Source organism: Peromyscus leucopus, chromosome 16_21 (assembly GCF_004664715.2).
Source record: "Peromyscus leucopus breed LL Stock chromosome 16_21, UCI_PerLeu_2.1, whole genome shotgun sequence".
Classification (NCBI taxonomy): domain Eukaryota; kingdom Metazoa; phylum Chordata; class Mammalia; order Rodentia; family Cricetidae; genus Peromyscus; species Peromyscus leucopus.
The window spans coordinates 19,422,734-19,449,122 of NC_051084.1; the positions used below are offsets into that span (position 1 = coordinate 19,422,734).

Below are 26,389 nucleotides of genomic sequence, written 5' to 3' on the forward strand. Positions count from 1 at the left end.
TATCTGTGATACCTTGTTAATTGTTGATTGCTCCTAGCTATGGTCTTTGAGCATTTCCATTGATTTTTACTTAGTTTTTAAAGTGTTTTAATTTAATTTTTGAGTATTTCATACAATATGTTTTGATTAGATTTTTTCCCCCTTACCCATCATCATGTTCTTTCTCTTAAAAGAAAAGCACACGCACACAAAAAAATGGAGTCCAATTTGTTTTGGTCCGCTACTTCTGAGAATGATGCCAGCTCTGGAGTGTGGCTGATGTATCCAGTGTCACACAACCTCCTTGTGGCTATCTGGGTGATGCACAGTGTCTAAGGTCCACAGAGCAGATAAGTGTTAAGCATGTGGGGTCTGTGAGCCACAGGTTCAGCAGGTGTCCCATAGCTCAGTCTTCTGCTACGGTGTATGACTTTAAACAACACATGGCAGGTGTGTCTTTGAGCATCCTGGCGTTTGGGAATTTCTAAGAAAGGGAGAAAGGGGCCCCTCTTGATCGAGATGTGTGCACGTGCTTACTTACTCAGTACTTCTTCCACACAGTATTTCATTTATGCAGTCCTGTGCATGGATTTACCCATAGGATAACTTTGGAAAGTTCTGGTTTATGAATGAAAGTGTAAATAAGAAAACCATCTAGATCCTTTTCCTCTTGGTATTTATTGTCACAATCTTGTTTTCTTCATCAACATAGGAGTTAAAAATGTCTTTGGAGAAGCAGCGTGCTCAAAATAACCAGCTGTGTGTTGCTTTAAAACACGAGCGTGCGGCCAAGGACAACCTGCAGAAGGAGCTGCAGATCGAGTCCTCCCGCTGCGAAGCCTTGCTGGCCCAGGAGAAGGGCCAGCTTTGTGAGCTGCAGAAGAGCCTAGAGGCTGAGAGGAGCCGCTCCCTAGAGCTTTCAGAGGCCTTACAGCATGAGCGGCTCTTGACGGAGCAGCTGAGCCGCAACGCACAGGAGGCCTGTGCCCGCCAGGAGACACAAGTGCAGCATGCCTTATTGCGGAAGCTCAAAGCAGAGAAGGCTCGTGCACTGGAGCTGGAAACCATGCTTGAGAAGGTGCAGAAACAGGCTGCACACATACAGCAGCAACTGGAATCTCAGGCCCAGGAGCGCTGTGTAGAGCTCAGGAAAGAGAAGGAGGTAAGTGGCGACCTGAGATCAGCCATGGATGCCTTGCAGACCCACAAACAGGAGCTGGGATACTGTCTGGAGAGAGAGAGGGAGAAATCAACTTGGTTACAGGCAGAATTAGAACAGTTATCCACAAGAGTGAAAGAGCAAGAAGGACGCAAGGATGCAAGGAGGATGGAGAGGAGGTCAAGCCGAGCAGACGTGGAAAAGAAGAAGTTGCAGAAAGACAAGGAGAAGCTGGTGAGAGCAATCCTCCAGCAGATCATAAGTCTTTACAGGTCCTAAATGACGGGAGGTCATGACAGGTCACTGGGACTTACTCCTGGCCTCCCTCCGTTCCTCTTTATGCTGACACGATGCCGTGTGGCTCACTCTAGCTTTGTGACAGGCTTTGGAGTTAGAAGTGTGATTGCTCTGTTGTTCTAAGTAGTGCTGGGCTCTTTGGGTGCCCTGCAAGTCTTGAATTTGAAAATGGTCTCTCTCGTTCTTTTTTTTTATTTATTTTGTTTTTTAATTTTCAAAATTTTTAGGTTAGCATACAAAATAATGAGTGTCATCCTGCTATTTTTATCACGTGGGTCATTCATTATATTTTGTTCTTGTTCATTGTCCTTCACAGCTCTGCCGCTCTGGTTGGTTCTTTAACCCCCTAAGGGTGTCCCCCCCATACACAGTCTGCTTTCATAGCACATGCATCCCATTATCTTCTTTACTCGCCTCCTTTAATATCTCTTCCTCTCCTTTTGTGGTCCCACTTTTAGTTTCTTAGACACTTACATATACATACATACATGTATATACACACACAGCCATGTCTATAAAACTTAAATTTTTCTCAGTGTGGCTTATTTCACTTAATATAATGAAATCCAGTTTCATCCATTTCAGTTTCTGCATTTCATTTTTCTTCATGACTGTACAATTCTGTTGTGTATGTGGAACACATTTTATGTATCCATTCCTCTGTTGATGTATGTCTAGGCTGGTTCCATTTCTGTGCTTGTGAAGAGTGAAGTATTTTTCACTGTATAATTTTTGCAGTTCTTTATTAGTTCTAGATGTTAATCCCTGCCTGTGTGTGGTTGGCAGGTCTTCCCTCCATTCTCTAGCTGTGTTCTCTGCTCTGTTACAGCCTCTGACCGCAGAGGCTCCTTTCATGTGATCACACTGTCTGGTTTGTAACTGTGGCTCTGCAGTGTAGTCTGAGGTCAGGGATTATGACCCCTCCAGCCCTGTCCTTTCTGCTAAGGGTTGCCGGGACTATTTGTGCTTCCATATGAATTTTAGGATTTTTTTTTTCTTTTTAGTTGTGTAAAGAATGTCGTTGGGTTTTTTATGGGGATTATATTGAATCTGTAGACCACTGTCCACAATGGCAATTCTATCAGTCCATGAGCATGAAGAGTTCTTCTGTCTTATAACGTCCACTTACTGTCTTTCTTCATTGTCTTAAGGTTTTTATTGTAGAGGTCTTTAACTTCCTTCTTTATGTTTATTTCTAGGTTATTGTGTTTTTGTTTGTTTTGGGAGGGTTTGTTTTTTGCATTTTTGAAGGTGTCACCCCCTCCATTTCTTTTTTGGCAAGTTCTTTATTGATAGAAAAGTTACTGAGTTTTGTGTTTGTTTGTTTGTTTGTTTTAAATGACTTACATTTTTATTTTGATTGCATTGGTGTTTTGCTTGTATGTCTGTGAGTGTGTCTGATCCCCTGTAACTAAAGTTAGTAGACAGTTGGGAGCTGTCATGTGGTTGCTGGGCATTGAACCCGGGTCCTCTGGAAGAGTAGCCAGTGTTCTTAACTACTGAGCCATCTCTCCAGCCCTGTTTTGTTTTGTTTTTTATTTTTTGTATCCTGCCAGTGTTTCATGTCTGCAAGTTTGTCTTTTACTCTCTGATAGAATATTACAATGATTGGTTTATACCGGATGACCAGCTGTTCATTCCTGTTAGAGTTCCACCTGGTTGTGGTGAACAATTCTGTTCATCTGCTGTATTCAGTTTGTTGTTCTCTTGTTAGAATGTTTGCATCTGTGTTCAGAAGGGATATTAGCCCGTAGTTTTATGTTATCTCTGGGTTTAGATCAGAGTAGCAATGCCTTTCTGGGCTGTGCTGGGAAGTATTCTCCCTTTTATTTTATTTATTTTCCCTGAAATAGAGTCTCTCTGTGTAGCCCTGGCTCTCCTGGAACTTGCTATTTAGACCAGAACCAGTGGCTTTGTCTTTAGCAGTTACAGAAGGAACATTTGTTTCTAAAAACAAAGGTGCACGTCTCTAAATGTTCAGAAGAATAAATCAGACTAACAACATTAGCTTTGTAAATGCCCATGAGGGATGTGCTTAATATTCTACTATGAGAGGTTCCCATACATCAAGTCCCCTGATCTAAATTGGGCCATCTGTGATGTAGAGATGCATTCTGTCAGAACAATTTAGGAAACCTATGAAAAGTGGTGACACTCCAGTGGGGCTCCGTGTTTTTTGAGAAGTCACTTGCTGTTTCCCATGCCTAGCCCAGGGAATCCCTGAGCTGTCTGTCTCTGTGAGTCTTTGAGACACTTTGTGTTAGTGAACCTCCCAGTATGTACGCTCTTGGGACTGGCCTGTGTGTCCGGATGACTTTAAGGTTTCCAGTGAACATATAGCACATTAAAGTTTATTTTCTCAGTGCGGGTGTGTGCATGCATGTACATTCAGGCTGTGCTGAGCACGTGGAGGTCAAAGAATAAATTCGAGGATTTGGTTCTCTCCTCCACCTTTCTGTGGGTTCTGAGGATTGAACTCAGGGTGTCAGGCTTGTTGGCAAGCACCTTTACCCTCTGAGCCAGTTCCTCAACCTTCCTAACACTAAGACCCTTTAATACAGTTCCTCATGCTGTTGACCCCCCCAACCATAAAACGACTATGCTGCTACTTCATAACTGTAATTTTGCTACTGTTATGAATTGTAGTGTTAGTGTCTGATATGCAGGTTATCTCTGATAGGCGACCCCTGTGAAAGGGTTGTTCATCCTCCCCACCAAGGAGTCGTGACCCACGGGTTGAGAGCCACTACTCTAATCCATTTCACTGGTCCTTTTTTTGATGCTTAAAAAAAATTCTCCAGGGGGCTGGAGAGATGGCTCAGTGGTTAAGAGCACTGGTTGCTCTTCCAGAGGACCTGGGTTCATTTCCCAGCACCCACATGGCAGCTCACAATTGTCTGTAACTCCAGTTCCAGAGGATCTGACACCTTCACACCAATTCACATAAAATAAAGTTAAAAAAGAGCTAATAACAAGTGAGCTCCAGGAAAGGCGCAAAGCTACACAGAGAAACCCTGTCTCGAAAAACCAAAAAAAAAAAAAAAAAAAAAAAAGAGCTAATAAAGGCATTAAAAAAAATTCTCCAGATACATACTTTAATACTCAAACTAAAAATTTTTATGAAAACTTTTCTTAGTAGAAAGTCCAACTTCAGCAACAAATACCGCCCTCCAAAATAGTTATAGTATTTTTGTCACTGAACATCATAGAAAACACAAATGGTCTTAGAGGTTTGGCGCAGAGGTGTAGGCGGGTGGACCATTGTGAAGTAGTCAGGCCAGATGGGGGTGCCCTGGAGGATGCAGCATTTGGCGGGAGCCAGGACTGGATGCTGCCTTTGCTTCCCCTGCCCCTCCCCCCCAACAAGCATCTCCAACCAGCGCAGTTCCTGAAAGGTCTTCACATTCAAGAACCAGCCCCCCCAAGCCATTTCCATTCTCCAGCAAACCTTTTGTTTCATTTTGATCTTTTTTTTTTTTTTTTTTTTCTGTAAAAATGAAGGATGTCTCAGTTGCTTGAACGTAATTAAAACAAAGAGGACGTTTCCTGATGTAGTAGCAGCGTTTCATGGCGGCACATCTCATGTGTCTCCTGCTGGAATTATCTACCTTGCACAGGATCTGTGTGGTTGGATCATAGCCCCATTTCCTAGCCTGACTGCCAGAGCCTGGCCCGGGCATTACAGGCCAGGACCCTCTTTTCTAAACAATGTCTACTTCCGCTTTACTCACCTGGGAGATTAAGAATGATGGATCTCTGCTTGCTATTGAGGCAGAAGCACTGAAGTAATGTCAGAAAGCTGGTCTCCTGTGAGCTGTGCTGGGTGTGGCGCTGCGGCCTGTCTCCCCGAAGCCTTCTGTGGGCTCGGGTCTGACCCTGAACTCTCTCTCCAGCAAAGCAGGCTCATCTCTGTGTTTCTGTCTTGGGATCTTGCAATTCCACTCACACCTTTTGCCCAAAAGGTCCTCTGGTACCCCTGAGAATCTGCCATGCTGTGTGTTATATTAGATAAAAAACGCTTCACTGCTGTGGCTTTTCTGAGGCCTTTTTGGCCTTCCCTGAGGCACCTCTTACCCTACCTGGTAACTCAACTACACCTCATCAGGGAGGGTCCAGGCATTGGTTGCCCTTCACCCTGTACCCAGAGAGCTAGCACCTCTACAATACCGTGGCACTGGTCACTTCCGTTTTATGAGTCTAGGTTGATGACTAGTTAGGTCAGGCTGGGCCACAGGGCTGCCCCTGGCAGGCATGATTTGTCATATGCATTATGCTGTTCTCCTTTGCTGACATGTGTGTTGGGGCGTACATAGACATAGCTGAGGCTCAGCCTGTGTCAGCCTGTGTGTCAGCAGGCTCCTCTGCTGATTACCCAAGGGCTTCCCTTGGACTTGGCCCAAACCTAAGCTGAGACTGCGGTGTAGACTATGCTGTGCGGGTTGCCTGACTATGTTGATGGTGGTGAATGGATTCATTGTCGGAATCTGGGTAGAGGGCCAATAAACAGAGTGTAGACACCTTCTTTAAAGGTGCTGTGGTTGGTCTGTGGTGGGCTTTTCCTTTGAGGTACTACATGACACTGCTGGTCTTTGGCCAAATAATTGTTGAGGACCCGTTTTGTTTTGAGATGAGGTCTTGCTGTGTTGGCTTTAGTTAGACTTACTGTGTCCATCCAGGCCAGCCACCACCTCCTGACCCCCTGCTTCTGCCTCCCAAGTGCTGGCTATAGGCGTGCCCCACTAAGCCCAACAGCAAACGGTTTCTTTTGGAAAACTGTAACGGTCTTTCCCATTGTTCTTGCCATCGTGACAGCGAGAATTGGAGTTACAGCGCCAGCGCGATGAGCATAAAATCGAGCAGCTTCAGGAAATGGTGAGAGAGCTGAGGTGGAAGGAGAAGGTGGCTGAGGGGGATGGCCCTTGCCGGAGCTCCCCCCGCCTGGGTTCTCTGGAGCTGGACCACATTCAGGAGCAGCAACAGGAGCTGGAGAACATACGGCAGCAGCTCCTGTGTGCAGCTGGGCTGCTCACAAGCTTTACCAACCGCACTGTGGACAGGTATGCACGCATACATGGTGGTCAGTGGCCACCGTTACCCACCCCCATCCATTCCATGACTTTATATTATCAAGAAAATTCTCAAGTTTAGCTAATGGCATGTGCCTGTAATTCCCACACTAGGGAGGTAGAGACAAGAGTACCACCACAAGTTTAAGACTGACCTCGTCTGCACAGTTCCAAGCCAACAAGGCCTATATAGCAAAACTATTTAAGTGGAAAAAAAATGAAGAGTTTGGCAGCTTTGATTTCAGGCCCATGTCTTAATGGTCCCCTGCACAATTTCTTATTCCATGAGTTTTGTTGAATTAATGGGCAAGATCTTCTAAGGAATGCAAATAAAACCATATTTTCACATTGTAATGTTACAAAAAATCTTGTTATTCATAATCTTCAAGTTGTGCTGAGATTGGTTTTTCACATGCACCTAAGATGTGGAGAGTCCAGGCCTGGACGCTCCCTCAGCTTGTCCCCCTACTGTGTCCATGCCCACCAAGGTGGGGTGCTGTTATCACCTGGGATAGCTCCTGTCTGGACCTGGATTTGATTCAGTGGACACCATGATTTCCAGGCAGTTTCATTTAGACATCACTTCGATTTTTTATTATTATATTTATTATTTTGTGCATGTGTATCTGTGTGGGTGAGCGCATCGGGGTAAAAGGACAGCTTGTTGAAGTCTCTTGTCTCCTTCCACCAAGTGGATGAGCAAGCTCAGATGGTCAGGCCTGGCAGCAAGTGCTTTTATATGTTGAGACATCTCGCTACCCAGGAGTACACTGTCGTTAATGATCAACCCAGCAGGAAGCAGTGGGATGTTGGGATGTGGGCAGTTGACTGCTCCTGCCAGCTCAAGTTTGAGGGTTTCTGAATTTCACAGATGTGTCTCTTTGCTTGGTATAGTGAGTCTTCCACCACACCACTCTTGTTAGAAGAGTGCCTCCTACGCCACTGTTACAGACAAAGATTCTGAATGAAGTGACTCACCAGCATGACAAATTGACCACATTGAAGTGTAAAGCTGGATCCCTTGCTTTCTCAGAGGAAATGCTGCACAAATGCATCTTCTTTGTGCCATTAGCAGAGAATTCTTGAACAGCTTAGGAGTGTAATCATTTGGGTATACATAAACCTTTTAAACACCTGCTTGATTTCTTAGGACAATTAAAGATTGGACGTCATCAAATGAGAAGGCAGTGTCATCCTTAATGCATACTCTTGAGGAACTGAAGTCTGAACTGAGCATGCCTACCTCCTCCAAGGTACAGTGGGCTTCTCCATGCTGCACAATTTGCTCTGTCTAGATAGTGGGCTAAAACTAAGCTCCCAGCACGTGGAGTCTTTGGGGAGTTGGTAGAGGATGTCATGGCTTCTTTGGAGCTTGTTTGCTAACCAGCGATCCCTTACTCCCTTGTTGTGTGGACAAGTGAGTGCCCATCTGCCCTGTGTGTCCTTGTGGGTGTACTGTGTACTGTATTCTGTATCTTAACCTCTAATCCTGACATCTTGGGTCTCAGCTGTATTATTTGTTTACTCCTTTTCAAGAAAAAGATGGCGGCAGAGCTACAAGTCCAGCTGGTGAATGAGCTGCTGAGAGACAACGATGTGCTTTCAAAAGCCGTCAGCGCAGCAACCCGAGAGAAAGCAGAGCTGTGCAGGACCATCTCCCGGCTTGAGAAGACCCTGAAGCACCATACCCAGAAGGGCTGCCTTCTCAGTGTAGGGAGTTCTGTCTCTTCCCAGCATTGTGTCTGCCCACTGTCTCTATACCATAGTGCTGGGTCAGATCTGTCCATTCTGCTCCTCAGGGAACTGGGCTTCTTCCTAGACCTGGGGCCTCTGCCGTTTTTTTCTGGTGGTTGGCCTATGAGCTTCATCTCTTCTAGTATGCAACCTGACTCAGAATTCCAGGATCTTGCTATGCTGCCCAGGCTTGTCTCACACTCCTAGGCTTAAGTATTCCTCCTCACTCAGTTCCCCAGGTACACACTGCCACACCTGGCTTGATGGGTTTCATTTTGTTTTGTTTGATTTTTTTTTTTTTTTTGAGGGGAGGCAGGGGCTTGAGACAGAATCCCAGGTAACCCAGGCTGGCTTCAGACTCCCAATATAACTGCAAATGACCTTGAACTTCTGATCCTCCTGCCTCAACATTCCAATTGCTGGGAATACAATGATGTGCCATCATGCCCAGTGTTCAGTGTTTTAGGGTGTGTGTGTGTGTGTGTGTGTGTGTGTGTGTGTGTGTGTGTGTGTGCGCGCGCCTGTGCACACAAGTCTGTGTGCTTATGCGACCAGTTCAGTTGAGACCAGAAGTCAACTCTAGGTGTCTCATTTGCTCTCCACCTTACCTGTTGAAACAAAACCTCTAATCGGATTTGGAGCCACAGTTTCAGTTAGACTGGCTGGCCAGCAAGCCCCAGAAACTCTCCTGTCTCTACCTCCCCAGCGCTGAGATTACAGATGTGCACTGCGGTGCTGGTTTTCCACTCACGGCTGGGAATCCACAGGTCCTCCTGTCTGTATGGTAAGCACTTCACCCAGCTGAGTCGTCCACCCAGCACTTCGGTGTTTGATTTGATATCGTAGGTCAGATTTTCCACTTCCGGCACAGGCGTGCAGTGTCCCATGTAGACCTGGCTACTACATAGTTATTTGTGCCGTGAAAGGAAACGTAGACTGAGACTGCAGTAACCTGATCAGCTTAGGGTTTCATTGGTTCTTTACTAATGGTGCAGATATAGTTGTTTCCTATTTGAGGTTTTCTAGCTGGTGATTTACTTAACTTTTTATAATGAAAACTTAAATTTTAAAAATTTCTTGCAGTAAAGTTTGCTGTTTTGTTATGGTATCATGTAAGTTTTCACACATGCATAGAATTCTTATTATCTTTCCGATAACCACATTTGCAAAATGTAGGCCAAGGCCAGCCCTCAAAGGAACAAGGCTACCTGGGCTCCTCTGGAGCCAGAAAGTACTGACCTGCGGCTTTCTTAAACATGTCAGGACCAGAATGTGTCACCTTCTAGTTGGGTCTCTCTCACATCTCTCTTGTGGGTCTGATACTTGCCCAGACTGTTGATATACCAAAAATTGTTGTTTTTTTATTTTATTGCTGACAGTATGTGTAATGGATGGTCTACTGATGGACATGTGAACTGTTTCCAGTTCTCAGTGTTATAAGTACTTATGTAGTTTTATGTAGACATAGGTTTCATTTCTCTGGTAAAAATACCCAGGAGTGAACGCGCTGTTCCTCAATGACACTGTGTTGCTCACCTTCCAAGGAAGTGAAGGGTCTAGTGATGTGAGTTTCACATGGATTGTTGTCTGGGTTTCCTGTCTGGATCAACATGTGTGACATTATTTCACTGGAGTTTCAATGTCCCTGTCCTTGATGACTTAATGTAATCTGCATCTTTTCTGTCTTGTGTGTATCTTTTTGGTGAAATGACTCCTAAGGGCTTTTGCCTAATTTTTGAGTTGGATTTTTGTTTTCTTCCTGAGTCTTGAGAGTTTTATTTTAGATATGACTTTGATGCAGGAATTTTGGGCGTGGTAAGAGCATTCTCAGCCCAGTTGTGCTTGTTCTGGAAACTCAGTTAACTATCAAAAGTGAACCCAAGGCAGTGCTGTCCAGTTTGTTGTCCAACGCCAGTGAAGATTAGGACACAGTTGCGGGAGGAAACAAAGTGCTAGCAAGCTTTATTAAGGGAAAAAGGAACAGTGAGAAATTAAGGAAATTGAAAGAAACTCCTGAGAGTGTGAGGGGTTCCCTAGAGAGGAGAAGGCCTTTAAACTTTTTTGTCTAGATGTTTTTATATAGCAGTAGCTGAAAATAGACAAGAAATTAGTTAATCTTCTGTACTATCATGGGCTGAGACAATGGAAGGCCCAGATGCTCTGTGCATGTCTTCTTGGCCTAACTAGGGAGATGATCATGTCCTGCTCATGAACTGCCTACCCTTCTCCATGTCCGTCTCATGTCCTGCTCATGAGCTGCCTACCCCCCCTTGTCCGTCTCATGTTCTGCTCATGAACTGCCTCCCCCCCCTTGTCCGTCTCATGTCCTGCTCATGAACTGCCTACCCTTCTCCATGTCCGTCTCATGTCCTGCTCATGAACTGCCCTCCCTCCCCCTTGTCCGTCTCATGTCCTGCTCATGAACTGCCCTCCCTCCCCCTTGTCCGTCTCATGTCCTGCTCATGAGCTGCCCACCCTCCCCCTTGTCCGTCTCATGGCCTGCTCAAGAGCTGCCTGCCCTTCTCCATGTCCATCTCTGGCTCTTGCTGGTTGTTGACCTTGGCTGTCTGCTAGCTGTTTGTTCCTCTAACCTTGGAGATGTCTCAAGGCCATTAATATGCTAAACCCTCCTCATTCTTAGAACTACTAAGAAGTAGGTGCAGTTTTTCATAGTTAACTTTGATGATGTAATGGTCGGGGATCTCTTTCTTGAGGTAGATGGAGGCAGATGCCACCTGTACTTACAGTTTATTTATTATTTTTATGTGTTTGGGTGTTTTGCCTGCCTGTATGTCTGTGTACCACTTTTATGTTTGGTGACCTTGAGGCCAGAAGAGGTCATTAGATCCCCTGCAGCTGGAATTACAGACAGTTGTAAGCTACCACCCGGGGGCTGGGAATCCAGTGTTTTAACTGCTGAGCCATTGCCCCGGCTCCCCTTGCCTACAGTTTAATCTATCACAGTTAGCCGCATTAGATGTAGTAATATTGTGCATTGGTTCCTCAGAGAAGGGAGTTTGGGAAGACCAGCTGGCCTGCATGCCTTACCCAGAACCCTTTCCTTCCTCTTACCTGTTGAATCTAGTTATCTCATGCGCTGCCATAAGCCTTCTTTTTCATCATATCTCCCCCCCCCACGCCCCCAGTGTTTCAGGCTTTGCTATAACATAAAGAACTCTAATCCTTCTTATAGCCTGTTCTCATTTCAGCATTTTACCATGGGCCCCTTTACCTTACTACCCACGGAGAGCTAGCTACTGTGCCAGCTCCTTTCTCAGACATGTGAAATGTTCTCCTGGTCTGTGCTGTGTGCTTCTTTGAATGATTTTCTTTGTAAGGCAAAAGTTTCTGAATTTTGAGTCCAATATATTAATTTGTTTTTTTCTGGAAAATTTTAGTTTTAGGTCTGTGACTCACCGAGTTAGCTGTCAGTGAATGGAACGTAACAACGCCCCCTGCTTGCAGTCAGGCCTGGAGCAGGCTGGGTTCACAAGTTCAGACTCTCCTAACTGTGTGTGCTGGAACTGGCTCCTGGCAGAGAGTATGGCAGCAGCACAGGTCATGGGAGTTTTATCATAGCAACCAGAATTGATGGGAACTCTTGGGTACAAACTGTCCTATTGTGCCTGCTGAAGTAGCTTTATGTTATTTGTGTGCACACAGAGCCAGTGAAAGGCTGCCACAGAGTGTGCAGAGCTCTGGACAGACAGACAGATAGACTTGTTGGATTGCACAGTGAAAGAGGAAGTGCGAGAAGACTGCCCTCGGGATTTGCAGGAAATGTACTTGTTAGTGGTTCACTGTGTGTGAGCATCTGCCTTAGGTAGGGAACTCACTTCTCCAGCCCCAGTACTCAGCCTGAGACTTAGCCTCCAAGACCCCAAGTTTCAGCTACAGACTGAAATACATTCCTGATGCTGTTTCTGCTCTCCAAGATTCATTGTTCTGAGACCTGTGACTCCAGCCTCCAAGGCCTTCTGCTCTTGTTTTTTCCAGTTCTGCTCTTCTTCAAGTTGTTTGGCAGTTCTAGTTGAGTATAAACTTCTATATAAAACTAGAGTCTTGCTGGTTTTCTTTTTTAATTTCGATTACATTAGATCTATAGATGAGTGTGTAAAGAATTGTGTGAGACTGTAAGATACAATTATTTTGTAAAGCAGTCTGACAGTTTCTCAAGGTCTCTCAATAATTCCACTTTCAGGTATTTACCCATGAGAAAAAACTGAAAAATGAGTACATTAAAACTGTATATAAAGCTTTACAGTATCATTCTTTATCCAAAGGGTAGAAGTAATTCAAATGTCCATCAGCTGATGAACAGATAAAGATTTATCAGAGCTAAGGTTACAACTCAGTGATAGTTTGCCTATCAAATACGAGGTCCTGTATTGCATGACTTTTCCTGGAGAGATGTCAACAAATATCTGCTCCATCCTAGATAGGGAAGAGATTTTGACAGATCAAAGAAACAGTTCTGAACAAGTCTAGCTTGGTGCCCAGTGAGTTTATTGGGGTTAGTTATGGGAGCGTGGCTGGTGACTCAAAAGCAGCTGCCTCTCCAGGAAGCTCCCCACCAAAGCTGTGTCCCTGGCACTCCTTGCACACGTAGAGACAGCGCCACTTACTGACAGTGTGGGCTCCTCTCCCAGCCATTGTCTGCTGATTGTTAGGACCTTGGGAAGGGACTTGTGAGTCGTGTAACTTTCTGAACTTCCTGAGTCTTCTAAGTTGCATAACCAACCCTTTCTCTAACTGGGAGGGAATGCTAGAATTCGGAAGAAATGGCTACACAGTATATTCTACCCCTTCTTCCTACTCTTACATTCTTATGTCCTTTCTTCTCCCAGAGTTCTTCAGCATTGGCAGGAGTAATACAGATATGTGAATTTTTTTTTTCATTCATTGCTGTGTTTTAGGGCCACTATACCACATCAGCAGCCACTTTTTCTTGGGAGCTTGACCAGTTATGAATCTCTGCAGTTCACACCCACTGCAAAATAATTTTTTCCTTCATGACTGAGGCTGGCAACAATGATCTGTGGGCATTTACATAAATGTTGAAGGCAAATTGACAGGCACATCATGTCTGTTTAACAAAGTAATGGCAGTGACCTTCCTTCCCAGTGGGGCCTTTGACTTCAGCCACAGATTTTCGCCCTAACTAGATATGCGTGCCTTCCCGTGGAACAGGCTTTAAATCCAACTGGAAAGCAATTGGCTGTACACACAACAGTCATGTCACTTTTGCACTAACAAGCACATCTTGCTTGGCATGTTGGTAGCGTGCAAGATCTGTTACTGGGCGGGACTAAGCACCAATTCTCCCCCAGCGTCCTTTATAGCATCTCTGGCACTTGAGAAGCTAGCCAGCAGGAAGAGGCAGTTCAGTGCCAGCCTAGTATTTCCATGGCCTACAACCAGAGTAGAGGGTGTCTTCATGAATAGGGTCTTACCATCTAGTTCTGGCATGCAACCAGATGTAATGGCAGTAGCCTATATGGGTTTTTGCCTTCTAGGCCAACAACTCATAGGGAAATAGCCCACCACTAATGCTGGGATTTTCATTCAACAACTTTTGGCTTATGGTAGTTCCTTGTCCAACTTGGAACTTACTGCTATTTTTCTGTCCTTCTAAATACTTTTCCAAAACTGCATAATAGTAAAAGCTAGCATTATACAATGAAACTTTTTAACAAGAGGCAGGATCTCTGAAGGCCTGTGGCTATCTATGCCAGATTAAATAAATGCCAATTATTTTCGAGGGCAAAGGGGATACTAAAAGACAAACATTAGCAAGGTCTGATACAGCCTGGGAAGATTCCATCACTTGTATCAGTTATTTATATTAAAAAAAAAAAAAAAAGCCATGCTTGGCATAGTAGTGCTGAGGGCAGGCTCTACCTTATTTAGCTCTGAACGCCAGACCTCTGTGTCTCTTGTGGTGGTGCCTGGGATTTCAAGTGCGTTGCCAAGTAGTAATGGCCCTGGTCTGTCCTGTCTTGGTCCCTAGTCAGTCTTTCTCTGTTAAAAAGAACGTTAGCTGTGGATGGTTTTTTGAATGTCCTTTATTGATTTAACAGTGATCCTTTTTGTTTGTTTCTTCCTTTAAGAAAGCATTTCCCCTCTGTTTTATTTTTTATTTAGGTTACGTGACAGCAGGTTTTCGTATGGCTGTGTTGTGTTCTCTTTGGCTGCTCCTCCCGAGCTTCTCCAACACCCTCATCTCCCACCTGTCTTCCCTTCATCCCGCTTCCCTCCTAGCTTAAACCTTCCTTCCCACAGCACCCCCTTTACTGGCTTTTTACCTACATTCTGTCTCTTCCCTTGTTTAAGGCAAGGTCCCCCTGTGTTCTTTCCTGATTTCCTGGCTTCCACAGGTACTCTCTGTTAAACAAAGAGAACTAAAGAGTTGGAGCTAGAATCCATCACGAGACAATAGACTGTGCTTGTCCTCTGCCCTGGGTTACCTCACTCAGTACAATTTTTTCCAATTCCAGCCATTTCCCCTGCAAACTTCATAATTTCACTTTTCTTTAAAGCCGAATAAAACTCCATTGTGTGTATATATGCCCCCCCACTTTTGTTATCTGCTCCTCAGCGGATGGCCACCTGGCCGTTTGCCAGCTGTTGTGACTAGAGCAGCAGTGAATGTGGATGTGCAGGTATCTGTAGTACATGATGCCCAGGAGTGTAGAGCTGGGGCAAATGGTATTTTTAGCTTTTTAAAAAACCTCCACACTAGCCAGGTGGTGGTGGTCACGCCTTTGATCTCAGCCTGATCTACAGAGTGAGTTCTAGGACAGCCAGAGCTACACAGAGAAATCCTGTCTCAAACCAAACCAAACAACAAACCCCTCCACACTGATGTTCAAAGTAGCTGTACTGGTGCACACTCCCGCCACCATCGTGTAAGGCTTCCGTTTTTCCACCTCCAGTATTTGTTGTTTTTGGTATTCTTGATGGTAGTCACTCAGATTGGGGTGAGATGGAATCTTAAATGGTTTTTATCTGCATTTCCCTGAGGCTAAGGATGCAGAACAGTTTTAAAAGTGTTTCCTAGCCATTTCTATTTCTTCTTTGAAAATCTTTTTTTTAGTTCCTAGTCAATCAGTGTTTTGTTTTCTTGGTGTTTAGCTTTTGGGGTTCTGTGTCTCTTCTGGACTCCGATCTTCTTGGATCTGCAGCTGGCAGAAATTCTGCTTTCTCTTCTCTTGATTGACAGTTCCCGTTGTAATACAGAAACGTTGATTTCACGAGATCCTCTTTGTCTGTTGTTCGTTTTGTTTTGTTCTTTTTCCTGTGCTACTGGGTGCCAGTGAGAACAGCATTACCTATACCTGTGTGTTGAAGTGTGCGCCTACTTGTTCCTCTAGCAGCTTTAGAGTATCAGGTCTTACTTGGAGGACTTTGATGCGTTTGGAGTTAAGTTTCAGGCAAAGTGAGAGATAGTGACCTAGTTTTATTCTTCTGCATGCTGATATTATTCCAGATTAACCAGTACCATTTGTTGAAGATGCTGTCGTTTCTCCATTGTATACTTTTGGAATTTTTGTAAACAAAACAAGCCAAGGAGCTGTCACAGCTGTAATTGCATGGCCTTGTATCTGGGTCCTCTGTTCTGTTCCATCGATCTGAGCATCTGGTTTTGTCCCAGTGCTACTGTTACAGAAATAATATGGCTTCCCAGTGAGGAATTAGAGATGGAGGAAAAGCTCTTTATTAGTGCTTATCCTGCTGGGGCTAAGGCTCAAAGAGAAGCTGGCCCGGATACAAGATTTTACTAAGTTATATACATTTTAGGTTTATGCAGTCCACAAATATAAACACACCATCTTTAAGCTTCTTTCAGGTCTAGGCCCAGGTTATACTTTGAAAGATGTAAATAGAGTTGGGCTGCTTTAGCAGATAGGAGATTTACACAGCATAATTAAGTACACCAATGTTGGTTTTTTCGAATAGTTGTTATCCGGTCATCTTGACCACATGGCAGAATTATGTTTTTTCTGATAAGAGCTCATAGGATTTAATTGTAGACCAGGACTTAGTTGTGCTGCCCTTGAGCTACCCTTTAGAGGTATGTCTTTTGTTATGGGAACAGGGCCTAATAGCTGGTTGTATGTCAGGGCTGTTTCCGTTGTTACAGGAGTGGAGCCTAATAGCTGGTTAATCCTGGTGAATAAACATTTACATCCTAGCATCCTAAACTTCTCTTATTGCTAACAGGCCTGGTTAGAATACTACTTATCTTTGGGGGATTTTGAAAACAGCATTCTGTTGCTAAATTGTTCTTTGAATCACTTCATGTCTCCTAAGCAAGTTTATTAGTAAAGGCTTTATACTCTTCCACATCACTGTTATTTTTATTGCTGTGATTCTGTAATATAATTGGAAGTCAGGTGTGGGGATACTTCCTGCTACCTTCTTGTTGTTCAAGGTTGAAATTGTTCTCTCCTGAATCTGTGACGAGTGACACTGGGATTGTGATTGCAGCTGCATTGACTCCAGATTGCTTTTGGTAGGGTGGCCAGTTTCACAGCAGAATGAAAAATGAAATGAAAGAAGGAGGATGTGACTAGTCCCAAAGTGTGGAGAAGAAAGATTTTTATTGTAGATATAAGGGGAAAACAGGCAGATGGAGGAGTCCAGGCTGAACCTGGCCAGCAGACTAAACTGGTCCATGAGAGAAGAGAAAGGGAGGAAGAGCAAGAGAGGAGCTGCTGCCCAAGAGAGTGGTGTAGCCAAAATGGCCGAGTTATATATGGATCAGGTGGGGGGGGGGTCTGGGGGGGGCGGGGTGAGGAGTGCTGGGAGAACCCACAGGTAGAGAGTAAGACTTGTCCTGGGTTTGAGACCTAGCAACAATATTAATTCTTAGAATCCACAACTTGGTGTTAGGTCTCGAGTCCACTGTCGTCAGAGACATGTTTTGAGGAGTTTAAACTCCTTTAAGCTGACCCAGTGTTTGTTCTTTCTTGCTGAGTGTCTCAGGCAAGTAGCCAGCTTGGGATGGAGGAGTGCTCTACACTGTCCCTCCAACAAACAAAGGTAGTGTTGCTTAATTTGTCCACAACCGTACTGAATTTATTCCTGCTCTGTTCTGTCAGTAATAGAGCTGTGGATAATTCTGTTTCTTCTTTCAGTTGCTGCTCTCGGGTTTTGTTGGTAGATGGAGGTAAAGGAAAGTCTGTTCTTTCCTTTGTGCCTGACCACCCCAGACCCAGTCTTGGTGGATGTGAGGAACTGGGAAGTGCCTGGGAGCTGATGAGAGAGCAGCAGTCCAGAGCCTCTCACTTCTCTGCAGTGTGTGTTCTAAGGCTCCTTGTTTCAAGTGCCCCCTTGAACTTTTGTTACTCCTAAAAGTTACATCTAGCTGGGCAGTGGTGGCGCACCGCCTTTAATCCCAGCACTCGGGAGGCAGAGGTAGGTGGATCTCTGTGAGTTCGAGGCCAGCCTGGGCTACCAAGTGAGTTCCAGGAAAGGCGCAAAGCTACACAGAGAAACCCTGTCTCAAAAAAACCAAAAAAAAAAAAAAAAGTTACATCTATTGGACAGTGATGAAACCCATTGAGCTTTTGTGGGTTCTGGCCACAGTTAGTGCTAACACCTGGTCGTGGTCGTGGAGGTTAGCACAGAGATTTGGAAATGGTATCTTTCCTGAGTAAACTGAAGAGGGGCTGTGAATGAACTGGTGGAGTACCTCCTTTATGTTCAGGGTGACTGGCTTTGCCTCTAGTAGTGACTGTGACATTTCATACAGATCATTCTGTCTTTTCCTTTTCCTCATCCAGGCCTGCCGTGGCCTCTGCTTCCCCCCACCCCCCCCAGAGCCATGTGTTGGCATGATGATGACTAGCTGCCTTTGATTCCTGTCCCTTGACGCCTGGGCAGGTCCCAGGCATCAACTTCGGGGGCACCTCAGTCCCATCACCTTGGAGTCACCTTCCAAGTCTGTGCTCCCACAGTAGAAACTTGGAGGCCCTTGGCATATGGTGGCAATACAGGTTCCCCCATTGCTCAAAGAACAAAGCAAAAGTAATTTGGCAAGGTGTCTGACTCCTCTTTTTGTAAAAAGGATGTGTGTGCCAGAATCCAAACTGGGCTAGCAAACACTTTAGCCAAAATGGTATCTGTCTTCTGTTCCTGATGTGGGTGGTAACTGTGTCTCATCCCATTGGTGGGAGTGCAGCTTCACAATCTCACACAATTGGCTGATTGATATGCAAAGTGGAAGGGAGGGCCCTTGTTGGGCTAACTACTTTTGATAGAAAAAAAACAACCAAATAAAATTTCTCACATTGTTCCATTCAGTTAGGCTTTTCTTGTGTGGTTTGATGGAGCTAGAACAGAACTGTGTGTTTGTTTTTGTTAGCAATCGGCATTTCTAGAATGAGGAACTATTAAGATGATTTAAGATTTAAAGCTTTGAATTAGTAGATATTTTGCAAATATTTCTGGCTTGTTCTTATTAACATGCATCTTTTGTGCAATGATATTTCAGTAAATGAATGGTAATTACCGCACAAGTGTTAACATTATAACGTGACTTGAACACTACTGAAAATGATGCCCCGTGTGACAAGGGACAGCATAGGGCATGTGGTCATCGGCTGGCGAAGCCTCACTGGATCCTGGCCCTGAGACATTTTTCCCAGCCTACGCTCATCTGCGATAGGCCACCCCACAGTAGTGCTGGCTATGGTAGAATGGGGTGCTCGGGTGTGACCTGTTTCTTTCAGATCGGGGGAGCAGCTGCTGTTGCCTCCTCCGTTATCCTCCTCGGAGAATTTCCCAGGATGCTATTTAAGAACAAGTCGGTAGACGGCTGGGGAGACGGCCTAGGAGAGGCGCTTGCTTCACAAGCGTGAGGTCCTGAGCTCTGTCCCCAGCCAGGTGTGAGCTGGGCATGGTGGCACACCTTTAATCCCAGCACTCGGGAGGCAGAGGCAGGTGGTTATGAGGCCAGCCTGGTCTACATACATGTTCCAGGCTAGCAAGAGCTGCAGAGTGAGACCATATCTCAAAACTAGCAAACCAAAAGACAGATTATAGTGGCACATGCACTTGTAATCCGTGTGCCAGGGAAACAGAGACTGGTGGATCTCTGGGGCTCCCTGACCAACTAGCCTAGCCTAATTTGTAACTAGCCCAGACCCCAGTGAGAGACCCTGTCCTTTAAAAATAGCTGACAGCTCCTGAGGAACAACACTGAAGGTTTATTTCTGACCTACAACCCCTGAAAAGAAAAGCTCTATATTGCCAGCTGTATGGTTTTTTTTGTTTTTTTTTTTTCTACAGAGGCAAAGCAAGTCTTCATGGAAGCAAGATGGGACGGTTTTGCAGAGTTCTCTGCGGCACTCAGATCCCGAGTGGCACACATCAACTACAAGTGTGGAAACAAACACCTGCAATACGAAGGTAAGCCTTGCAGGGTTGGGTTCAGAGTGCCAGCCATGTCTTAAACCAGGGCTCGTTAACTAACTGCAGGAGAAGGGTCGTCTTAACCACAGGGTGCTTGTTGTTTGGTGCATCTGTTGATACATACATCAAACATATTTCAGACAGGAGAAGACCCGCTGCCCTAGTTGTCAGATCACTGTGAGAAAGGAAGTTAGCACAAAGTGGATCTAAAGCTTGGTTTGCTTGTGTGCAGATACCATGTTTTCTCTAATGGCTGAAGGAATGTGTAATGCTCAAGTCATCAGGAGGTGATTTCTATAGGTTAAGAAACTTTCCTGTGGTTTGCTCCTGAGGGCAAAGTGCTTGTCAGGGTTTGGATCCAAGCTCTGTAGTTTCACGGTTTTCCCCATCACCCATATCGTCTGTGGAACCCATTGTGATGTCCTCTCCCCACCCCCCCACATAGCCAGTATAGACTGTACTTGTACTAGATAGTGGTCTTCATGGGGGCTCATTTGAGAGTGTTCTGGAGAAGATACTTCTTTCTAGATTTTGTCTGGGGCTCTTCAAGAGGAGATTACAGATGTGCATGGGTGACTGATAGTTTGTGAATTATAAGCCAGTTTGATTTCTTTTTGTGATGAACATCTAACTGTACCAGTATACCTAGCAGGGTCTATCAGGACTGTGTCTTTGTTTCCTCTGATTCTAATCTGTCTTCATTTTAGATGGAAAAACTGTACCTGCACTATCTGAGAGCAGAGAGCTTTAGAAAAGCTCTGATTTATCAAAAGAAGTATCTCCTGCTGCTGATTGGCGGATTCCAGGACTCTGAACAGGAAACGCTCTCCATGATTGCTCATTTGGGGGTATTTCCTTCCAAAGTAGATAAGAAAATTACTACATCACGTCCTTTTACAAAGTTCCGCACTGCTGTGAGGGTAGTCATCGCAGTATTGAGGTAAATGCCCTGCCTCTAAGCCAGGTAGCAATGAATATATGCTTGCTTCTCTAGTGGCCTTATTCCTTGAAACTACAGTGTTTTCTCTTTCAAAATCAATGGCACTCGTGGCCTTAAATATCACATTTGCTTTAAGAAGTCATGCTGTAGGGGCTGGAGAGATGGCTCCAACCATTTGTCACCCTAGTTCATGGGATCCCATGCTTTCTTCTGACCTCCATGGCATCAGGCATGCATATGGTGCACATACATATATGCAGGCAAAATATACATACAAATAAGCAAATTCATGTTGTGCCTGTGTATGGTGCCACAGGCCTGTCATCCCAGCACGCAGGTGGCAGAGACAGGGATCAAAAGTCCTAGGCTAGCCTGAACTATTGATGAGACCCAGCATCAGAATGCCTGAAAAAAAAATTTCCAGGGCCTGGTGGTCTTTTTTGGAATAATCTATGGTTTGCCACACCACAACGAGGAAAGTTCCAGTCACGCCACTTGTTGGGAGAGCCATGCTAAAAGGAGTGTGAAGCACCCATGTACTGTCGTCACCCTGCCTGTGCCTTCCCTACACTATTAGTGCTGGTCTGTTGATGGCCCAACCAGGCAGAAGCAGTCTTTTCCCAGTTTCTGGTGACGCACACGGGCTTGCAGTTTTTTAGTGTGTTAGGCTGCAGGTAAGCTGTGGTGGGTGCTTGCAGAACCAGCTGGTTGTCACGAGTGGGGTGGTGGGGGACTTCTTTAGATGGTGATGGAGCGTAGCAGTTCCTGCATGATAGGAAAGGACAGCTGGCTCTCAGCTGACCCAGCGGTGGGCAGAGGGCAAGTTCTGGTGGTTGGGTGGCATCAGGAGTGCCACTGCTTCCTGCGTTCCTGTCGTCTCTTGTTTAAATGTATCTTGTCACCTTTCTGTATAGGTTGCGATTTTTGGTTAAGAAATGGCAAGAAGTGGATCGGAAAGGAGCGCTGCTACATGGCAGAAGCACCCGCCAAGGTGGGCCTTGGGTGTCACCGCCCTTCCTGCTGCTGGTGGCATTTTCTTGAGCGTTTTAGTTTGGGGGTGTGATAAAGCATGGTAAGAAAGCCAGAAAATACAGTAGTGCAGCCACCCTAGAGCACTGAGAACAGCCCTGGCGGCCAAGGTCGGCCAGGGAGCGCGAGCTGAGCAGTGATTCTGGAGAGTGCAGAACACACCGGTCCTTGTTGCTCCAGAGTCGCCTGGAGTTCTGTGCCTACCTGTGTGAGCATCCGTGGTTGTTTTAGCCACATCTGGAACTGCTGCTGCTGCCTACTCACAGGAAGTGTAACAGTGGCTTCCTGGACTCTCGGGTCAGTGACAGCAAGATGCTTTGCTGGCTCTTTGTCTAGTCTCTAGTGGTGGCAGATTGTGAATGACCTTCCTACTTGGAGGACATGGAGAGTGTAGGCTCTCTACCCTCTGGGCCACTGAGTCACCACTGGCTGCCATCCTGACAGTGGCTTCAGTTCAGGTCAGCAGGCATGCTTGCCTCTTTTTTTTCCGGAGCTGTGGGCTGACATGCAGTGCTGGCAGTCAGGGCCAGTGTTATCCAAGTTAATGTAGGTCACCAAAACTTAAAATATCACAACTTGGTATGTTTTGAAATCACCATGCAGATTCTTAAAGTTGTTTGTATAAGCTTAGATTTTAGTGGATGGCTCCTCCTAAAATGTGCATTTCTTTTCCTAACAATTTGTTGTTTAATCATTCTTGAGAAGGACATCGAATGTCCCGGAGACAGCATTCTCCATCAGAAAACAGAGTGTCTCTGCCAACCAGAGAAGTTTCCTCAGGTCATATCAAGGACTCTAGACACAGCCCCAGATCCTCGGCAGCAATCTCGCTGGGCAAAGTGGAAAGGTCAGTTGGGATGCTCCAGGTTTTTACCTAGACATCATGTCAATAGGATCCAGAACCCCGTATGGCTGCCCAGAGAAGTGTCGTTTGGAAGTACTGTCTTTGGCTGGCTCAGGAAGGCAGGGGACACAGCAGGGAGTCTTGAAGAGCCTGGGGACCTTGTTTTATTCAAGAAGGACTAAGGTCACCTGTGTTCAGAAAGAACTTTGGGAACTTGTCTCATGGAAAGGGAAAGGGACACAGTGTCCCTGGGGACACTGGGGCCTGGGAGAAAGGATGATCAGATGAGAGTTAGACTGGGGTGTGGGGGGGGGTTGCTCAAGGAAGTATAGGCCCAGAGGTAGACCATCTGGGTCACCCTGTGAGGGATGCTGAGGCGTAATACAATTGGGGTGATGGGTATAATCTCAAAATTTATTGAATGAAATAATACACAATTGTTGCCACTTATTCTGACTGCAAAGTGAGATGTAGAAGTTGATTTGTTTGGTTTCATTTTGGTGCTTGTTTTATTTTGAGACAGGGTCTCTTTATGTAACCCTAACTGTCCTGGAACTTACTGTGTTGACCAGCCTTGAACTCAGACGTTCTGCCCTCTTACTTTTGTATCCCAAATCCTGGGATTACAGGAGTGTACCGCTGTACTCAGCCTTAAAAGTTGTTTGTTTGTTTATTTAAGTACTACGCAGGGCAAGAATAGATTTCAGTTGGTGTACAGAACTTGCCTAGCATTTATGAGCCTCTGGAGTCTAGGCAAATAAAAACATGTTTTCTTTGTGGTAAATAATGGGCATGAAGAGACTAGCCCTAGAGGAGACCCATCCCAGATCTGGTCAGCTGATCCTAGGCCCTCATCTGTGCACTTCTGACTGTAACACCACCTGTTAATTTAATGTTTTTGTTTTGTTTTTTCCTTTCTTTTCTCCTTGATATGGTTCTTTGTTTGCAGATCACCTTCATCACCAAATTCAAGGTTAGAAAGATCTCTGACTGCTTCTCAAGATCCAGAACATTCCTTGACAGAATATATTCATCATTTAGAAATGATCCAGCAAAGACTTGGGGGGTTACCACCAGGTAAAAAGTACTTGTTAAAAATAGTATTCCTGTACCTTAGAAGCATAACAACATAGACAAAAACTGCTAGTCAATTGATAAGAGTAGTACTCCTGAGTCATCCTCTTTCCTTTCTGCTCCTTGTAGCTAGAGTTTTCCTGCCTTGCCCACAGTCAGGACAAATCTTTGTCACCCGCCAGTCCCACAGCCGCTCAGACCCAACCAAGTAAACACAGAGACTTATATTGCATACAAACTGTATGGCCGTGGCAGGCTTCTTGCTAACTTTTCTTATATCTTAAAGTAACCCATTTCTAGAAATCTATACCTTGCCATGTGGCTCGTGGCTTACCAGCATCTTCACATGCTTCTTGTGCTGGCGGCATCTGGCAGTCAGTCCTTCTGCCTTCCTGTCCTTTTATTTCTCCTCTCTGTTAGTCCCACCTATCCTTCCTGCCTAGCCACAGCCGATCAGGTTTTATTTATTGATCAATCAGAACAACTTGACATACAGACCATCCCCCAGCACAGCCAAGTGCAGACCATCTCAAACACCTGCACTCAGGCCCATGGTCCTAATCATCCTCTCTGTGGACTTGCTGGGTAACGCCACAAAGAACCCAAGAAGGGCTCCCACAGGACATAGAGAACATCCCACAGCACCAGATAGGCGCTGTCAGGAGGGTTGCCAACAGTGTGAAACCAGACTGGTCTACACAGTGAGTACTGCTTGCTGCCCAGGGCCACAGAGTTACATGCTGCCTCTGAACAAAAGTCTGCTAGTGTCAGCTGAGGCGTTTTTAGTTGGAGTGAATAGACTCATTTCACATGCACTTCGCAGTATGTGGTGGATAAGTCTGGTCCAGTCACTAGCCGGGTCTTTCTGTCCGCTTACACGGACAGGGAATGTGAGGATAATTGTGTTAATTACTTTCTCATCACTGTGATCATTGAGAAGCAGTCGGCAGGGAAGGCATGGCGGCAGCTGGTGGGCTCTAACACCTCAAGGCCTGCCCCAGTGACCCACTTCCTCCTCCAGCACAGCTCAACCTCTGGGTTCCAGACTCCCAAACCAGCACCACCAACTGAGAACCAAGTGTTTAAACACGTGCTCCTGTGGGAGACTTTTCATACTGAAACCGTAACAAACGCATGACCCGGCTCCTGGCCAGTCATCTCATAATGCAAAGTGACGTCCACCTTCAAAAGTGTCCATGGTCCTAAGAGTTTGAAAAGTCCAAACCCTCTTACTGGGCTTGTCCATTAAGCTCTGCTTCCAGCACTCTGGACTTCTCTAGCCCATGACTCCATACTCTTCCAAATTGTTCAAGCAAAGAATTTGACCAAAGGCCTTACCAACCACATGGCCATGGTTATCACAGCAGGGGCCCCACTCTCAAGCACCAATTTTCTGTGACCAAATATCTTGACAAGAGGCAACTCAGGACCGATTTGTTTTGGCTCTTTAAGAAAATAGTCCATCACAGCAGGTGTGCCTGCTGGCTGGAGCAGCTTGAGGTGGAAGCAGGAGTGTGTGGCTGCTCGTAGGTTTGTGCAGATTAGGAAGCAGAGAAAGGACAGGAAGTGAAGACAGACTGTCAGAGCTCACTTCCTGCTTCCAGTGAACTACTTCCTTCAGCAAGGCTTCAGATCCTAAATGGTGCACTGCCTCACACTGTCACCACCTGAAGACTGAGTGTTAAAACTCATGGTCTTGTGAAAGATATTTTACATTCCAATCATTACCAATTACTATTTGGCCTGTATGTAATTTATGTAATAGTTTCTTAAACCTAACCTTCCAATTTCATTATAACTCAGTATTTTTACCAAAGCTCTGAGGTGGTGGTGTTTTGAAGTTAGTAAAAATTAAAAATTCTTAACAGGTTTTGTAACAAATTTCTATTCTGCTTTAATTTTAGATTCTACTCAGAAATCCTGCCATCAGAAGAGTAAACAATGAATAAAGTCTTGTGGCTCTTAACCTGTGACAGTTGTATCTGAGGAAAGACGGCTTTCCTAAGGAAAGCTCATGGTGTGGTCTGGGACACTGCAGGAGTCATGCTACCAGCCCCTGGGAGCGCCGAGCGTTTCCAAATCTCCACACTGCTGTATGGAGCACTTCGCTCCTCCCTCTTCCCTCCTCCAGTGAGCAGTGGCTGTGCGGTGCTCTGTGCCTGTGATAGAGCCTCTGCCTCCAGGTCAGAAGTGGAGAGTGGTTCCAGTTGTTTATTTTCTTAACGTGTGAGGACAGGAAGTTCATTTGTAAATGGACAAATAGGAAGGAAAGAATAAATTTTGGAAGGAAAGAATAAATTTTAAATACTGTTCTCTTATGGATGGTCTTGTGTTGTGTTTTTTTAGTCCATTCAGTTAATTCTTTTTGATGTCAAGCTTGTTTCTCGTGGCTGTAGCTATTATATAACTCACTTATATTTATACCATGCAGTGATTCTGGCTTAGAACCTTCACCCAGAATTGGATATAAAGTCAAGTGTATGTGTAAGTGTGTCACACAGACATCCACATATATATGGATTCAGTCTACATGGCAAAGTCTTTCAAAACAGTAAATATAGTTAACAGATAATATTGTTTAAAACTTTTTCATAATATAAGAGGGGCAAAATTCATCATGATCAATTAAAGTTTGCCCAGAAATACTTTAATCAAATATGTGATGTTTTATCAGTCAGATCCTAGGCTAGAAAACAAAGCGGTTCGGTTTTTCAAAGGGAATTTAATGTAAGTGTTTGGTTACTCTGATATTAGAGGAGCTTCGACAAATGGACAAGGTAAAGCAACCCAGAGATGAGCCACCATCCTGAAGCTCGAGGAACAGTGACACTGTTCCTAGGACTCTTAAG

General features: G+C 45.1%; 1 protein-coding gene across 10 annotated transcripts in view; it reads left to right on the plus strand.

Moving 5' to 3' along the window:
• Pcnt (pericentrin) overlaps positions 1-25,858 on the plus strand; it is a 107,257-nt gene extending 81,399 nt beyond the window's left edge. For 7 of the 10 annotated variants that reach the window (XM_028874273.2, XM_028874268.2, XM_028874269.2 and 4 more), the window contains 10 exons: positions 692-1,372; positions 6,248-6,492; positions 7,652-7,754; positions 8,038-8,211; positions 19,531-19,650; positions 20,361-20,593; positions 21,508-21,584; positions 22,328-22,469; positions 23,416-23,543; positions 25,445-25,858. In XM_028874273.2, the coding sequence (XP_028730106.1) occupies positions 692-1,372; positions 6,248-6,492; positions 7,652-7,754; positions 8,038-8,211; positions 19,531-19,650; positions 20,361-20,593; positions 21,508-21,584; positions 22,328-22,469; positions 23,416-23,543; positions 25,445-25,485 (1,944 nt within the window). In that variant the 3' untranslated portion in view covers positions 25,486-25,858. The remainder of the gene's footprint in view (positions 1-691; positions 1,373-6,247; positions 6,493-7,651; positions 7,755-8,037; positions 8,212-19,530; positions 19,651-20,360; positions 20,594-21,507; positions 21,585-22,327; positions 22,470-23,415; positions 23,544-25,444) is intronic. The other 3 variants (XM_028874275.2, XM_028874276.2, XM_037199869.1) reach the window with 2 other exon arrangements.
• The last annotated feature ends 531 nt before the right edge of the window (positions 25,859-26,389 follow it).